The 18,546-nt window shown below is 41.5% G+C and overlaps 1 protein-coding gene across 1 annotated transcript in view; it reads right to left on the reverse strand.

Moving 5' to 3' along the window:
• Positions 1–2,565: 2,565 nt before the first annotated feature.
• Positions 2,566–18,546, reverse strand: part of LOC126473819 (zinc carboxypeptidase-like) — a 39,283-nt gene continuing 23,302 nt past the window's right edge. Inside the window, exons 6-9 of the mRNA XM_050101135.1 lie at positions 13,636–13,720; positions 5,914–6,116; positions 4,297–4,381; positions 2,566–2,792 (exon numbers count right to left, since the gene is read on the reverse strand). Coding sequence (XP_049957092.1) covers positions 2,584–2,792; positions 4,297–4,381; positions 5,914–6,116; positions 13,636–13,720 — 582 coding nt within the window. The 3' untranslated portion in view covers positions 2,566–2,583. The remainder of the gene's footprint in view (positions 2,793–4,296; positions 4,382–5,913; positions 6,117–13,635; positions 13,721–18,546) is intronic.

The following is an 18,546-nucleotide window of genomic DNA, read 5'->3' on the forward strand; positions in this document are numbered from 1 at the left end:
AGAGGCTTACCTGGTCTCCCCTTAGATATGGTTGTTCCTTCACGTTTCGACTTCACGCTCATTTTACCAACAGTCAACTTGAGCAGCTTTGAAATGGTGGAAATGTCCCTGATGGATTTGTTTCTCTGATGGCATTCCAATAATAATTAGATCACTTTCGAAGTTGCTGAACTCTTCTGACAACCCATTTGGCTGTTACTGCTTTTCTAGTGACAACACAACACTTCCCAACTGCTTCCATACTGGTGGGTCGCCTTTCGCGACATCTAGTGGTCAATTTCGCACTGCATAGCGTTATCCGGATACTTTTGATCAGATATTGTGTATCTTGCCATCGTTTACATTTGACTTCTTTTATAAAAGGACAAGGCTGTCTCAAGGCAAGATTTCCATAATATTCCGAAATAACATATTTTGCTCGTGAGTGATCAATGACGTTAGTCTCCTTGTTGCACCATGTTCTGAAACGTTCTGAAACTTTCAGCGTCTCACTGCATGTGCTGTCAGTGCCCAATGCCTTTATTTTCCTTTTATTTTTCTTAGATCTGTTTTGACCTTAGTCGCTGTTATATTTCTCTGCTTCTTCTAATTCATTGCACCCTTCCACGTAACTCCGAGTGTCACGTAGTTCTTCTTCATAATGAGTCCCTAACCTTTTTCTTAGCTGCTGAGTCTTAGTTTACCATATCTAACCATCGCCGTGTTTCATGCTTATGTCATTCATTTATTTATTTCTTTTTTGTCAAATTTCTGGCATTTTTATACGTTTCGTCTCTCATCCTCTTTCTTCTAGGATGACTAACTTTGTACACTGCGTATCTATCCAGATTCCAGGTACATTAGTATAATTCCAAACACACTATGATACTGTTTGGAAGTCTACTACTCTGCCGAACAGGCGGACTTCGCAAATAAGAGGAAAAGGAAACAGATTTACAAAGTGATCTGAAAATAATGCTTCTTGCAGTACAGATAGTAGTCTATCTTTTTGATTACACATCCGTCCCATCCACTGAGGAGACGATGACCTTAAATCTTTCCCATGTTAATTGAAAACACGAATTATACTTCGTGCTGGGAAAAAAGGACTCTGGCAGCTGTCAATGCTACTGCCAGTTCCCAACTGTGAAACGCATAAGGCTCCTGGTGGTATCGAATTGATCTATAGGGCTGCTGCGATACGTGAAACAGCATTATCAGTGCTTGACTGATTGTTGTAAGTGGGTGAAGCACTCACGACAGAAGCACTTTAACTACCAGAAGTCTTCGACACGGACTAAAAGGAGGGATGTCATGTATCATTCTCACATACTGGCATCTACGGGATCACACCACAGGAGAGACAAGATCTGTGGTGTCATCCAAAAAGCGGGGAGCCGAAGCAAGGTTGGCACCTCCCGCCAAAACTACAGAAGTATACAGTCGCTGCTTGCCCCCCAAACAATGGCGGCCCAGTCATGCCTCCTAAAGGTTCTCCACGCCATCACAACGGCTCGTTTGCTTACGTCTGAACAGAGCAACACTTTGCACCATTCTTAGTCATCGATCAAGATGACAACACTGCCTTAGATGGCCACCTGTGTATTAAATATATCAGATGAAACGTTAATTTGAACAGTACGTCGGGTTATTTTTCAAATGGAGGGTGTTGTGAATTTGTTTGTATCACAGACAGTTATAAATACTCAGAACATTTCTGTGGAAATGTAGTGTAAATAGTTGAGTAAAGCTTCATGTCTTTATTGTAATAAAATGAACTAATACTTGATATGTAAAGTTCCCGATGGCGTTCAGCCGTAGTCATGCAATACCTTCTAAAAGAGTAAACCGCCATTTGACTCTTTGTTATTATATTTATCTTTTGTACTACCCACATTTCGGCCTTTATGCCGTTATCAAGTACAATGCTAAAAGTCATTGGAAACGTTATTAAGTCATATTTGTTAAGGCAGTTCGAAGCAGGTAAACAAGGCTAACGGATTTCTTTTAGATGTAGCGCAGGCCCAGCTGGCCCACCGACCAGTCGATGCTGCTACCAGCTGCCGCGTATGTCAGACACAGACACACACAATCACACATCTGCCCACTTGTCCTTCTCAGCAGCGGTCGACAGTTCATCGGTTCTGCACTGACCGCTTAAACTTTGTAAATAATCCCATTTGAAGATAACTACTTACACTGTTACATCTTAAAAACATGTGTTAGCCTTGTTTAGCTGCTTTGGACTGCCTTAACAGATATGAATTTGATAATGGTCTAACAGCTTCTAGAGTTGTGCTTGATACTGGCATAAACGCAGAAATCGGGACAGTACAAAAGACAATACAATAATACACAGTGAAATAGCGGTTTATTCTTTTAAAAAATAATGTTTGATATGTTATAGTTCCCATCAATCTGCTCCTGGAGCAAACCAAAGTACCCACAATTGTGCCAGCGAGTTTATATTCGTAAGGCACAATAAGACAGTTCTGACGGAGATCAGCAGGATACGGAAAGGTATTAATGAGGGAGGACAAAACGCAAATGTTTAATGTAAACGTAGTTTATTTCGCATTGGTTACAGTCAGTGGATTAGGGTCTCTAGTGGAGCTGTTTCTTGCTGCGGAGAGCTGCCTGCACGTCCTCGAGGATGGACAGGATGCTGTCGAAGGTCTCCTCGCTGGTGGGGATGATCTGGTCCGCGGGCAGCAGGAAGCCGTAGCTGCCCGTGTCCCTCAGCTCCCACACGAACGCGTAGCGCAGGCCCAGCTGGCCCATCGCCCAGTCGATGCTGCTGCCGGCTGCCGCGTCTGGTAGACACGCAGACACACAGTCAAACTACCGCCCACTGGTCCCACTCACTAGTCAGCGGTCCATCGGTTCTGCACTGACCACTCACACTTTTTAAATCATCCAAGCTGAAGTAACTGCACGCACAGTGTGCTCAGGTGATGATGACATAACTGTCAGGGATGGTAGATAATGTCACACGTGTGGCAATGTAGTCTGCAAGTGAAATCGGAGACCCTACTAATCGTCTGTCGTATGATGACATAAGGAAATTTAGTATGTACACTTAGGGTAATAGTGTAGCCAAACAAACAGCATGTCGGCGTGTATCATCATGGATGGTGGCAGGAAACTCCACTAACACAATACAGATGGCCTGAATGTACATTCGCACCGCCATTCTTTACCTGAAGACACAGTGTGGACATTTTAAAGTGACAGTGGGCTGCGAGTGTAATCAGTCAGGACCTTAGACCAAATTGGTACGGGGATCAAGTCTCATCCTCTTATCGCAGAGCTGGTAACCCACACCCCTGAATGGCACTTCCGCACACGGATGGCGTTCTCAGATACTTTTTCGGGGCGTCGGAGCTGTACTCGAACAGCCATATGGATCAAGTGTATCTGTTCACTCATTTCCAAACAAAAAATAAATACAACGGGCAACACAAGACAAAGCGAAGCGAAGTAGAAGGTGCATTCGATAACGTGTACCACGATTGCTTTCTGAGATCTGCAGCACTGTAAGTGATGTATCAAAGATCAAAGGCCTGACATCTACCAGTACGTCACGCAACGGTAGTTCAAAATGCCCTCTAATGGACAATGATATACTCTAGAATATCATATTATGAATATACGGTAAATTGCAGAATTTACCCCATTTTATGGTCGTTCGCATATGTGGTTCCTTCATGATAGAGGGCCTTCTCGTTTTGCATATTTTGCTCGTGAGTAAATTGCACGTTAAGGACTACTTCAGATCATATGTAAATACAGGCAAACACAGTCCACATCGTAAAATGCTTACGCGAGTATTTCATTTTTCGCCCTACCTACTCAATTGAGTCAAGGAAATGCATAACAAAATGTTCGACTGCACTCTCAGAGCTTCATATCCAGTTTTGATACTGGCATCTAACTCTGTATCAATCTGCTGAAGATGTGAATAGCAACACGTTGATAGATATTGCCTCACTTAAAACAGTAGTACCTACACTGGTGAAGTAAAAAGACGAAATTGTTGTAAAAGCCTCTGAGTACACTTTTTAATTGCTTCTGATTACTTCAAATATAGTCTCTCTGATATTTATAAGTGAGGAACAGTTCTTCTGATTGAAGTCGTAGGTTGATTACAAGTATAAAATGGAAAGAGAACAAATTGCTTCGGTATAAATGAATATTCTTATCGACAAACACAATGGAAAAAAATATACGGCCTACCCCTAAAGACCACATTCTTAGTTTCATAAAGGACTTTATCCATAGCTGACTTGATGCGAGTAAAAGCTGTGTAATACTTACAGATAGCGTTGACGATGCTGCCGACGGTGTACTGGGTACCGTATCTGGATGCCAGGGCCTGGGCTGATTTCTCAACCATTTGTTGCTGAAACAGAGGAAAATGTCCGCTTAGCGCTCACCCATTCCTGTACTTTTGAGGCCATACAATAGAACTCTCCAGCTGCATTTTGTTTAAGAACTATCAGTTTACATTTGACATACACTGGGCGTAATTTTATTACTTTTTTTATGAGTTTCTGTTTCGAAATGAAGATTTTTTGGCGTCTTTAACTATTCAAATATATCCATGTAACACGACATCTTGACTGACTTTCTACATGAAGTTAAGGTGTAATTTACGCCTGTTCCATTCCTTGTTTCAAATGCGTAGAGATTTTTGTACGCATTAAAGAGTATGAAAACTTTATTTTTCATTACGGCAACGCCTTAGAGCTGGTGGAATATTTTTTCGACGCGCATACTTGAGAGCATGTAACAATTTATGTAACCTCTGCTGCTCGTCAGTTCACATAACTAACGGAACCCAACGAAAGACATCACATCCTTGTACCCTATGAGGCATGTATTGGACCATAATTACAGGAGTGAGTCAAGCAGTCAGTTGGTATATTGATTAATGAGTTTAACCATAGACAAATACGTGATCAAGAAGAACCATGCCAATGTCACAACATCAAAGAGAGTCCAGAAATTGACATGATAATAGATATATGTATCGTGCACTAAACATGTGAGTAATCAAACAAACAGTTTGCACTGAAATCGAAATAAAACAGTGCACTAGTAACTGTTAACAGGTTTCATTGTTTGAAAATAAAACAATTAATTTAAAAATTTTGCACAATATTCTGATATTTAAAGACGACTTCGTCGAAAGGTCGACACTACGATGTTATCTGAAGGTCTCTCATCTCTTCTAAAAGTGTGAGTACGCAGGGTTGAAATTCCGTTAGTATGAGTATGGCGCATAGGACGAGGCCCATTGTGGTAGACACTGACTACACGACACAGATGCTACGTGTCGGCTGCTGCAAGAAACTGAAAAAAGACAGGCTGATTGATTCCGCATAGTCCTCTTTACTCAGTCCTAGCAACAATAAGCGTATGCTGAAGTTGGCACGATTTACTATTGTCCCATAAATGGAATCCCCTACAAAAAATTAGGCTGCTTTATAACCGAATTCTAAGGGGACTCTACAAACGCGTCCTCGGAATCAGCTACCACCCAGAAGAGGCATCATTTCGCTCTTGTCATTCCTCATACATCGGAAGCTATCAAGTGTCATTGCTATCTTACTGAAAATTAATAATTGTTAATTGAGAGGAGTTATATTAAAACTGATAAAAGCCAAGAATACTTCCGTACCTAACGAATAATATTACCTAGTTTCCACATGTCTTTTGCCTTGGGAACACATATACACCGTTTTTCAAATTTGCGTTACTTAACTAATATCTTACGTGCTAAACAAAGGACATTACTTTCATCCAACTAAATGTCCCTCCAGGTCGACCGAATGTAGAAAAACATCCACCGTTTTGTCACACTATTGATACATCGGCGTTTGTTCCAGAATAACAGCTTTTTAAGTTAGCAGAAACTGCAGAGCCACTCACCAGTTCGGCGGCGTTGTCGGCGACGACGTTGGACAGGCCGTAGGGGTACATGAGCAGCTGCGAGTAGCTGTGGAAGCTCAGGTAGACCTGCAGGTCGCTGCCCAGGCCGGTGAGGAACTCAGACAGGGTCTTGGTCTCCACCTCGGAGAAAGCCTCCGACCCGGCGTACGTCTCAGAGCACGAGATGGAGCTGGCGCCCTCCTCTGTGGACATCCAACGGTTCCTCAGTCATCAGCGCTACAGTGCTGCACTAATCAAACATATCCTGAAATATTGGTTTTGGAAATAAACTCACAGTGGCTACGCGTTGCTTTTATCTTTTGCTCTGTATGCGACTAGTTTTGGGGAGGCAGCCCCATTCTCTCACAATCATTTCCACCATCACCCAAGCTGTTAGTGTGGGATCCGGAATCGCCACTACTCACAACCAAATTAAAATTGCATTCTTATGAAATTTTAGTTTGACTGTGACCAGCGGTGATGCTGTATCACACCATGATGTCTTGCCAATCAGACTACAGAATCGTTGCTATTTATCCCATGATGTGGGAAATCAATCAGGTTCCTAGGGGCAAACTGAACAAAAATTTTAAAACCAAATTGTGAGCTTTTGGAGGAGAGTTTATTAACTGGTTAATGGAGAAGGATTACATTGCTCGTAGACGGTGGGAGAAGTGTAACTTTAATATATGAAATGCTGTGAAGAGTACTTGTGCAAAACTGTCATACGTGTTTTTGGTTATAGATGGCATAGATTCGACGGAAGATTGAGGTACAGAGCGTCAAACAGGAAGTCAATTACAGATCATAACGTCTCAGTGCATATACACATCAATATAAACGATTACTACTGTCCACACTTCAAAACAGATTCCTGTCCTCTCGGAATGCATAAATACATTTTCTGTATAGTTTCCAAGGAAATGTTACATCATTTTTCCTGCAAAGTAGTGGCAGTTTCAAGTAATGAGATGGAGAACGATAGTGATCACGCACCCTTCTCTCCAAAGTAGAGCGCAGAGGTTCAGTAATATTGATATCTGGCGACTTTGGTGGCCATTGGAAATGCGGAAATTCATCCTAGCGCTTCAGTACCAGTCTTGAAAGATTCGAGCTGTGCGGAAAGGTGTACTGCCGTCTTGGGGACACAGCATTACCATTGGGGAGCACACATTTTACCATGGGATATTATGCTAACATAATTCCTGGCAGGAATGCAACCAAGCAAAGAAAACATCAGGCCTATGGAACACTATAACACGGCTGCCAAAATCACCACCGAATTCGCTCCATATTTCACTTTTGGGACGTAAACTCGGCCAGAAGTTGGAAATAGCGTAAAATAAGACTCATCCAACAAAACGACAATCTTCAATTCCTCCATGACCCAGGTTTTATGGCTTTGGCACCATGTTTTCCTGTTACGGGCATTTGCTTCATTAATGAGTGGTTTTGGAATTTCAGCTCGCCTTGCATTTGCGTCTTTATGGAGCTCGCTTGATGTTGTTTCTGTGCTGAGAAGGTTCGCGAGTGCGACCTTCAGTTCTGCAACGACTTTGCAGCTGCCATCCTCTCATTTTTCTTCGCTATCGTCAGCAGTGAGAGTCTATCACGGTCACTCCACACACTCTTTCGTCTGCGTCGTTACTTAGTTGATGGCTTTTTCCGCTGGCATGTCGTATAAATCCGCGATACGGCTCCTCTTGAAACACTAAATACTTCGGCACCCTTGATTACGAAAGCACCAACCACACGACAACCAATGATTTTCCCACTTCGAATTCTCTTAGCTCTGACAAAATGCAGACACAACTGCATACAATACCATTCTAACCAGGACTGACACATGCAACGTATTGAGGACATTGCACCAGTGCAGCTCGTAGCCAAATACAATCCCACAACCTGCATGTTTGGCTAACAAGTTCATTTATGTTCAAGCATGCGTTTCTCGCGGGGTTCCCATCTTTTTGTACAGCTGCTCTACCTCAAGACTGTATCAGGCCCGTATCCTATACTTGTCACTAAGAAGATCCAAATAGGATATTCTGCAAGTATAGTTGTTTAAGTCACACCAAATGTATTTAGTTAGTACTACACCTTCCTTCCCATCTAATTGTACTATTTTCCACCTGAAAGTATTTCCTCCTTTTGCTTCTAATTCTAATTTTTCGGTTGTATCTTCTCATTATCTTCTCGTCCAAGAGATAGTGGAAGATCTCTTTTGTTAGCGTATTTTAGTACCTCCTCTACAAACGCCCAAAGATTAGTCTCCGTTTCATTAATATCTTTTACTTTTATATGTGCTCATATGTTACGCTATTATTTTTTTTTAGTTTCCAAACCTGTTTCTTTTATTTCACCTAAAAAGGCCTCAAAATTCTTCTCTCATGGCTGTCTCTGTTATAAGAGAATGCTAGACCCTGTTCCTTACTTATTTTAGTAGCATTTGCACCATCCCTTCATCATACTTGAGGATTACTGAAACGTGGACAAATGCAAGACGACATTCATAGCAAATAAAAGAACCCCAAAACAGATAATTGCAATAGTAATGGCAAGCTTGTGGATGTCGAAAATTGTTGAAATAGCTAAGAGTAATACTCCGAAGTAATGAGACGAACTGGTGAAATCAATAACAAAGAAGATAAATTGAAGATTTAGTTTTGTTTGGAGAGTTCTGGAAAACTATTGTGCACCCATAAAGGAAACAGCATACAGGACGATTGTGTGATCAGTTGTAGAATACTGCATAACCGTTTTCAGTCCCAATCAATAACGGATATCAGTAAATATCGAACTAAGGCACTGATAACAACTATGTTTACCGCCGTAAACCCAAATAAACAAAAAGAATTCGGAGACGCGGCTCTACTGTCGTAACAGGTCAGTACAGCTTATGCAATACGACAGTAGGAATCGGAAAAAGAAAGACAACTTTGTTCTTGCGAAACCATGATGGGCAAATTTATAGAACAGGTATGCGAAAAAGACTTTGCAACAGTCAGCAGCCTTCTTCGTATATCAGAGGTAAGGACCACGACCATAAGAGAAGGGTCGTTAGAGCGAGTACGGTAGCACTTAGAAACTCATTTTACCTTTGCTCCTCACACAAACGGAACAGCACAGAGAACAGCTACCGCACGAAGCAGAGGCCAATAGAAAATACCAGTTGACGTAGAATTAGGTAATGGATGCAGATAAAAACTTAAATCAAAAATTCGGACCACTGCTCCCTGTACGCACCTCTCGATAGTCCACCTCCACCCCTCCCCCCCAACTCTCACGCTCATTCTCTCTACCTAACTTCATGCCACACTTATCCGCAAGCCGTACGAACTGTTTAAAAGAGATAATTTTGCACGTTTCTATTCCGCTATTGCAGTTTCGGCATTACGCCTTTATCAAGCATAAATAAATCACGCAATTTCACGGGAAAGATGTAAATTATCAGGAGGCCTCGGATTTTAATGAACTAAAAACAGCGAAATATGCAAGCACTTATAACCAAACATTTAAATAAATACGACTTTACAAAATAAAATATTACGTTATATAAGCTTATATAAACATCCCAGTTGACTTTTTTAAATTATCCTATGTAATACAAAATTCATTTCCGAATAAATTGTGAAAATAGTACTTAATTTTTGCAGTGTCTGAAAATAACTAATTTTTTTTTCTGAAATGTCTGCTTGTGTCTGAAACAAACACGAAGTACAGTGAAAACAACAACACCACCTATCCAAGCAATAAAACCATGTTGTTACTACACACTGTTTTCCAAATTAGTTAACACGTCCTGTCAATCTTCAGTTTCTGCAGGGTTGCAGTATATCACAAAGCGTAACTCAGACTTTCCATTTTTCAAGTCTACAGTTGTCCCTGAGTATTGCTTTGTACCCAGAAAAGCCGCATCACAGAACGTCACAGGAGCATGACTGAAGGCAGCGAGGTCACAACAGGCCAGCGTTTATTCATTGTCTTCGAATGTTCTGCCATTCCCAGAAAGACTGTAACTGACTTTGTACATTGTAGAATACCATGGACTACGCTGGAGAACACCGTGCAATTTTTTTATTCACTTCGTCAGCCGCATGATCACGATGTCCACCCAACTCACACTGCACTTGCTGCACAATACCTAGGCCGTCACACTATTAAGTACCAGCAACTCCGAGTCGTTTGACGGCTTTTCATACCACTGAAAACTTGGCTTTCACGTATTCCAAGTTTCCAAACAAAGTATCTGTAACCATATCTTTCACAATTTTTATATCACTTGGTTCATCGCTTTCAAGCTCACAAAAGATTGCCTTATATTGGTGTAGTTAGTGTAGTAATACTCAGCAACATTAGGCCAAGAACCCCATCGTGTAAGAACAGGTTGACAGGGGAGGGGGAGAGAAGATGCCGGTTCCCTGAATTTCTGCACCCGTAGCGGAGCTTTCACATAGATTTTCTTGCCGCAGGAAATTAATTCGTCCACGTCAGTGCAATCTGATCGCACCTCTTCTGCAAATCTTTGTAATGTAAGTCCAAGACAAGTGACGAACTCCATGCTGGATAGAGATTCTGAAGCCCCTTGGCTGCTTTAACCATGTACACTAGTGGCCATTAAAATAGCTACAACACGAAGATGACGTGCTACAGACGCGAAATTTAACCGACAGGAAGAAGATGCTGTGATATGCAAATGATTAGCTTTTCAGAGCATTCACACAAGGTTGGCGCCGGTGGCGACACCTACAATGCGCTGACATGAGGAAAGTTTCCAACCGATTTCTCATACACAAACAGCAGTTGACCGGCGTTGCCTGGTGAAACGTTGTTGTGATGCCTCGTTTAAGGAGGAGAAATGTATACCATCACGTTTCCGACTTTGATAAAGATCGGATTGTAGCCCATCGTGGTTGCGGTTTATCGTATCGCAACATTGCTGGTCGCGTTGGTCGAGATCCAATGACTGTTAGCAGAATATGGAATCGGTGGGTTCAGGAGTGTAATACGGAACGTCGTGCTGGATCCCAACGGCCTCGTATCACTAGCAGTCGAGATGACAGGCATCTTATCCGCATGGCTGTAACGGATCGTGCAGCCACGTCTCGAGCCCTGAATCAACAGATGGGGACGTTTGCAAGAAAACAACCATCTGCACGAACAGTTCGACGACATTTGCAGCAGCATGGACTATCAGCTCGGAGACCATGGCTGCGGTTACCCTAGACGCTGCATCACAGACAGGAGCGCCTGCGATGGTGTACTCACCGACGAACCTGGGTGCACGAATGGCAAAACGTCATTTTTTGGGATGAATCCAGGTTCTGTTTACAGCATCATGGTGGTAGCATCCGTGTTTGGCGACATCGCGGTGAACGCACATTGGAAGCGTGTATTCGTCATCGCCATCACGCGGCGTGATGGTATGGAGTTGGTTACACGTCTCGGTCACCTCTTGCTCGCATTGACGGCACTTTGAACAGTGGACGTTACATTTCAGACGTGTTACGACCTGTGGCTCTACCCTTCATTCGATCCCTGCGAAACACCACATTTCTGCAGGATAATGCACGACCGCATGTTGCAGGTCTTGTATGGGCCTTACTGGATACAGAAAATGTTCGACTGCTGCCCTGGCCAACACATTCTCCAAATCTCTCACCAACTGAAAACGTCTGGTCAATGGTGGCCGAGCAACTGGCTCGTCACAATACGCCCGTCACTACTCTTGATGAATTGTCGTATCGTGTTGAAGCTGCATGGGCAGCTGTACCTGAACACGCCATCCAAGCTCTGTTTGACTCAATGCCCAGGCATATCAAGGCCGTTATTACGGCCAGAGGTGGTTGTTCTGGGTACTGATTTCTCAGGATCTATGCACCCAAACTGCGTGAAAACGTAATCACATGTCAGTTCTAGTAGAATATATTTGTCCAATGAATACCCGTTTATCACCTGCATTTTTTCTTCGTGTAGCAATTTTAATGGCCAGTAGTGTATACGCACCATATGTTACCAGCAGCAAAATGTTGTCTGTTTTCGCAACGTATGGCCACAGTACGTTTGTACAGTTGTCAAACAAAATGGCAATTATCGAGTTGTTCAATCTCTCGAGAGCTTCACACGTTAAGAGGAACATTATGGAGGGTCGTCATCCTTTAGAACACCACGAACAATACTTGCAACATGATGCCCAACTGGATTGGTAGTTTCGTCAGTGGACACCCAGATCTCTTGGTCAGCAACACTAATTACTATTTTAGTAAGCACCTCCTTGTATCACGCGGATACATAGGCCTACTCCTTTCTCAATGTAGATTCATGTGGAACTGAATGTGTTGCGTACTTCTCCAACAACTGCCTGAAGCGTGGATGCTTCAGCTTCTCAGATGGGATGTTGCAAGACACCATCATCACACACGACGCCTTGAAAGGTGATTCCATAGTTGAAGATTGATCTGACTTTTCAAGTAACAGCGTTTGTCTTCTGTCATTTTCAGCGCTTCTCTTCACACAGCTCATGTGTTTGGTGTTATTATGGTGTCTTTGCACATTAAAGCGTTTTCTGCACTAACTTTAACTTCACATAATTTAAAAATAACAACCCCTCGTCAATGTCGTAGAACTTCTCTCCAAAATCAAGAAAAACCTTCGCAACTTTATCCTATTGGAGCACTCTAACTTCGGCATGTTGAACCAGACCGAGTTTCTATTCAAATTGAATAATGTTATTAAGTGTGCAACGTTTATTACGTCGGAAGCTGCCTTTGTTGGCCTCGACATTGTTTTGTCGAGCCCACGCAACATCGTCTTACGTCAGCGAAGACTAGTGAAATACGCTGCCTTTCTGTTACAGTCCCGATAAATAATTGTGTTTAGTTGTGACAATATCACTTGAAACATTGTCATGTGTGCAACATTAACACGTTTTTATTGTTTTGTCGTTAGAGATACGACAAACATATGCATTTTTGGCAAAATTTGACCGAAATATGACGTATTACTAAGAAGGTGTAAATATGACATTATATGCACGATAAAAATACATTTTCCTACACTACAGTATGTGGTTTCGTGCATAAATGGTTGTAAAATGCAGCCTGAAGTTCAGGAAAAATCTGACATGTTAAAATCCGGTATCAGTACTGTTGTATGGTTGTGCTCTATTTTGCACAAACGAAGGCAACATCAGTGACCAGAGACATAGATAACGTTATCTATAACTTACATATGAACTGTGACATGACGTTATTTACGATTCACAAAGGCATAACGCCGAAATTGCAGTTGCATAATAAAAACTTCTACAGCTATAAGCGGAATATTATGTACTTTGAAGGTCTGTAAACAGTTCTAGTTCTGCAATATCTTAATCTCAATTCTAAACACTGTAGTCCGCAGTTTTAGTATTTTGGCGTTCGCTAGCGAAAATGGTATCACTATCTGGTACTTGCCTTTCAGCAATTATATCACTGACGTTGCCCATTAAGAGAAGTGACTGCAGTTCAACACGTCAGACAATAGAGGCTATTCAGACTACTGCCCTCCCTGGGATCGATCTCCACTAGTGATATTTCGTAGCAGACTCGAAAGACCGTATAAGGCGCTGGAAGGTCCTAAATATTCCTAAAGAAAGCTGTACCAGGCCTACATCTAATGCTTTAAAGAATTTTACAGTATATGTACGGCGACGCACTAGCTGCTGCTCCTCCGTCCGCTTACCTGCCCAGTGGAAGTCCCAGTTGCGGTTAGGGTCGGCACCCACGCACAGCAGGTACGGTTTACGCGTCTTGCGCCACATTCGGTTCTGAAAAATAAAAAAAATAAAAAATTGTTAGTTGCGTTGTAAATTACATGTATACATCAGGCAGTCAAGAACCCTGCAGGTCGAGCTCTGACGTCACTATCTGCCTCCATCATGCTCTGTACTGTAACGTGTGTTCCCATTGCCCTTCGTTCTCTGCAGCGTCTACAATGGGAATGACTGCAATAGGGCGCGCCACACAAATCGAATATCTGCCAGGATTGTTGGAAGGACAAAGCATTCAGCGTGTGCGGCCAGTCTGTGTTACGTCACAGGCGAATTCTCTGCAGTAAATGGTACGATACCCATCGAAGGTCAGCATTTATGGGGAACGCTGACACTCAGCAGTAAGCAGGGAAAAGACAAACCATTTACCGTTCTTGTCAGAATTTGTAAACAAAGGTTTAAAGTTAAATACTTCAGTCATCAGCGAAGGGACTCGTATGAGAAATTCGAAAAAAAGAACCATTGCTTTAATGATGTTATTTGCTCCATGTATGTAGACGTCATTCAACCTCCGTTAAGATAATTCCGAATCGGAGTGTGACATTAATACTCCTATGTATCATGAAAAGACTGACAATACTGCCACTCGTTCCAGTTTCAGAACTACAGAAAACATAAACATTCGTGGCATTAGGAGGGTTACGAAGAACAATTTGCAGCTGCTGTTCTTCAACAGTATTATATTTAGACAGTAAGATGAATGTGACACATTGAAGAGGAAAAAAAATTACGATTAACTCACAAAATTCGTTGTCAGCGTGGCACAAACGGCCAAAATATTTTCGCTGTATGACCAAATCGAAACAATAAAGTTATTTGGCATGATAAATGTAACATACAAGAGAGTGCTGAAAAGTAATGCCTGCGAATTTTTTATGTGGAAACTCTTAAGGTATATCAACATTCTACATAAATGTTTATACGTTTATTTGTCAACATAGTCACCCTGGCGACAAACCCATTTCTCCCAACGAGAGACCAGTTTGTTGAAACTGTCGCTGTAGAATATTTGACTTTGTTGACGGAGCCACAACCTCACCTGTGTTTGCATCGCTTCATCACCGTCCAAGTGAACCGCTCAAAGGTGTTCTCCAAGTTTTAGAACCAGATGAAAATCGGATAGCGGCAAATCAGGACTGTATGGAGGATTATCGATGACAGTGGACTCACGGTGTCGGATTGTTGCAGACGTCGCTGCACTCGTATGTGGTGTGGCATTGTCGTGCTGAAGGGAAGAGTGTTCAGTGCGTCGATTAGTTCTTCGAATTCGAAACTCTGTTACAACACGCTGTTTCTCACACACAGGCAGAATTGCGTTACCCACCGCTATGTTACACGCTACAGTTCAGAGCTCTCTAGTGGCAGAGTGTTGCATCTTGCACCAGCAAAGCGGGGAAGTCGATTGAGTAATACGCATGACATGCAATACGTCAATCGATATTAAGAACAGCACAAAAAATTCGGAAGAATTACTTTTCAGCGCGCCCTCGTAAATTGGTACTGATAAAGAAACATCAGTATCCGCATTATACGACATGACAGCTGGAGAACACCGCAACGAGGCTTAAAAACAGAAAGGAGTTTATTCATCAGCATCGATACAGAGAGTGATCTCTCAAACATTCGAGTTAAAAGGAATTGCAATAAAAAATTTAGGTCGAACGTAACCTGAATTAAACTTGCGACATGCTGTTCCATATGAAAGTAGAACATAATTGTTCAGTTAATATAAATGCGTATACCTAACAGTTTTCACTTTAGTACAAAAGCCATTCCAAATTGTGTGTTTTGTCTGATTAGATAGCGCGGTAGTAATCCTAGGCGAGACTTTAATGTCTCCTGAGTTATTTGATAATACCGTACAGAAAAAAAGTTGTCATCTTCCATCAACTACAGGGAAATAAACAAAACCCTCCATGATAATTTCTTTCACTGTTGATTTTCTGCTCCCATTCATTTTCTCCTCATGAAGTATCATACAAACAAAAATAGTTTCATCAGTGTCTCCCATTCCTTCACAGTCTGACAGTAATGTAGCAAAAGATGGAAGTCACTTTTAACTTCCAAATGTACATGAAGAGAACACGACACCTGCACTTGCTCGTAGCGCTGGTTAATGAAGGTAAACCTCTCCAACCACACGTGTCGTGTTAGTCTTGTCGGAGAGCGCCAGCGAAATCTTACCTTTACGCTGTCCGGTTGCACGTGTCGTGAGGCTTCAAGTGATCTGTGCACTCATCTTAGTTATTTCACTAGCCTTCAGCTGCCTAGCAGTGTGTCTACTGCTGTACTCATTGTTCTCTTGTACTTTCTTACTGGCGTATTGCTTTTTGTAGTCTTCTGCACATCATCAAAGTGTCGAGACAAACCGAACATCTCACGGTTCATTCTCATTCTCCGGCCCTCTACTTCCTTAAGCAGGTACTTTGTTTCACTATTTTTCGTCAAATTCTTTTTCGTTGTGATCAACATATCTGATGCAGATTTTTGCTGGACTTGTAATGGTACGATGTAGATTTCCTCTTAAACTGTGATAGAATAATTTTGATATTTGTTAGCCAGACCGTAACTGGTGCACTGGCCAGACTGAGGGTGGTTTTAAGGCGGTGTTCCTCTCTCGTTTAGACAACTGTTGGGCTAGTTTCCAGTTCCCGCCTCAGAAAATACGATACGCTAATGTATGGAATACGGTCACACACAGAACAAAGTTTGTACAATCACAAACAGGTGGCGGACTCGGCTTCCGTTCCTCAGGGAACTGATACAGTGGCAACAAGAAGGACATCCTGTCGCAAAGTTAAATAAATTAAAAAAATTGTAGAACAGCGCAGCCCATACAAAACGTGATTGACGCTAACGAAAATGGTTATTCTGGTCTTCATTAAACAATGTTACTCCGAATTTAAATTTTGCTTGTTCTGAAAAGCTTCGCGGAGCCAGCTTCGATAGTTAGAAAGTCGCCATTCTTTTTAGAAGTTGTCATCATCTATGCCGTTGATTATTAAATATTCTGCTTAACCCGAGACATTTCTTTTCAATTCCCCTACCATTTATCCCAATTCAACCTCATTCACGGCTGTTAGTGTTCGTAGTTTTCATGTATGTATTTGTTTCAATAAATCCTTCTCCTTTCCAGTATCTTCTAAAGTCTCAGTTCCTAGTAAACTTTACCGTAACACAACTGAAAAGGAGGGTTTTGCCACAAAAACATTCATCTCGCACTTGATTTTGTAAAACCTATGTATAGGTACTAACAATGTTGGATCAAACTCTTTAAATATATTTTTTTTCACATTCTGTTAACTCCTTTTCTACTATTTTCACATAACGTTTCCTCCCCTTGTAGTATCAGATGTCTGATGGAAACCATTTGGAAAAACGATAGACCCCAGATTGTTTTATTAGTGGAATTGAAAAGATAGTGTCCTGAAAAAAGTTGTTGCAAAAGGAACATCAACAGAATTGAAACAAGGGTAAAGCAGTATTGTCGAATTAAATCAGGATATGCTGAGTGAAGTACATTAAGAAACGAGACTCAGAGAGAAGCAGAGAAGTATTGTCATCTGGCAACAAAATAAGTAATGCTGGTAGAAGTAAAGAGGACGTGAAATACAGGCTGGAAATAGCAAGAAATGCGTTTCTGAAACTAGCAACATGTTAACAACAAATGTAGATATTTTTAGTCTAGTACAAAAGTGAAACGTGAAAGACAGACAATTCAGGCGAGAGGGGAATAGAACAATCTGAAATGTGATGCTTCAGGAGAATGCTGAAAGTTAGACGCGTTGACCCGATAACTAATGAAGAGATACTTGATCAAATTAAGGTATTACTCGATTAAAAAACGGGGCAGGTGAGGGAAAACTGTTGTTTGCTAGCCGTTTGTGAGCAGCATGGCCGGCCGGTGTGGCCGAGCGGTTCTGAGTGCTTCAGTCTGGACCCGCGCGACCGCCACGGTCGCAGGTTCGAATCCTGCCTCGGGCAGTGATGTGTGTGATGTCCTTAGGTTACTTAGGTTTAAGTAGTTCTAAGTTCTAGGGGACTGATGACCTCAGATGTTAAGTCCCATAGTGCTCAAAGCCATTTGAACCATTTGAGCAGCGTGTAAGAGCTATTAGTAGGAGCAAGCTACCCATAAAATGGATTAATATTTGATGTGGCATGATATGGGAAGTCCCTGGATAATGAAACGCACAAGGTGAGTTTCAACAAACTACACATTTTCTGATAATTTTAGACTGTGTGACAACATCCTATTTTCGTATTGACAATGTTTAGACAGACATTCAGCAAATTTGAGATCAATCCTCTCAATAGTTTTCCTGTAATTAAATGACAAACGTAACGTTTTCGCACAATTTTGAGATAGAATGTTAGTATTTAAATTGTACATGTAATTCTAAAGTCTATCGAAGATTCTAATATGAAAGTTATTTTTAGACACAAATATGTATATAACATTACAGTAAGAGTTGTTAAAAATTAATTGAAACTGTCAGATAACATGCCTTCTAAATAAAAACTGTAATTTGGAATGGCTAAGCGGATACATTTTCTTTAATCATAAATATGTTACAATGTTAACGGCTGTGTCTCAAAAAATGTAGCTGTCGACTTTGTTATATAAATAGCACGTATCACAGAAGTTTTAGTCCTCAACTGTTTAAAAAAAATGAGTTTTCCGAGATTTTGTAGTTGAAGACGGAGATTTATGCTGTAGATAGATACTTTCCGCATGTACCGAAACAAAAATATTTCGTGCTGTTAGATTCACAGATGCAGAAACAGTTCACAATTTCCTTTAGGAAATCGAGGACATTAAC

This window comes from Schistocerca serialis, chromosome 4 (genome assembly GCF_023864345.2).
Source record: "Schistocerca serialis cubense isolate TAMUIC-IGC-003099 chromosome 4, iqSchSeri2.2, whole genome shotgun sequence".
NCBI classification, from domain to species: domain Eukaryota; kingdom Metazoa; phylum Arthropoda; class Insecta; order Orthoptera; family Acrididae; genus Schistocerca; species Schistocerca serialis.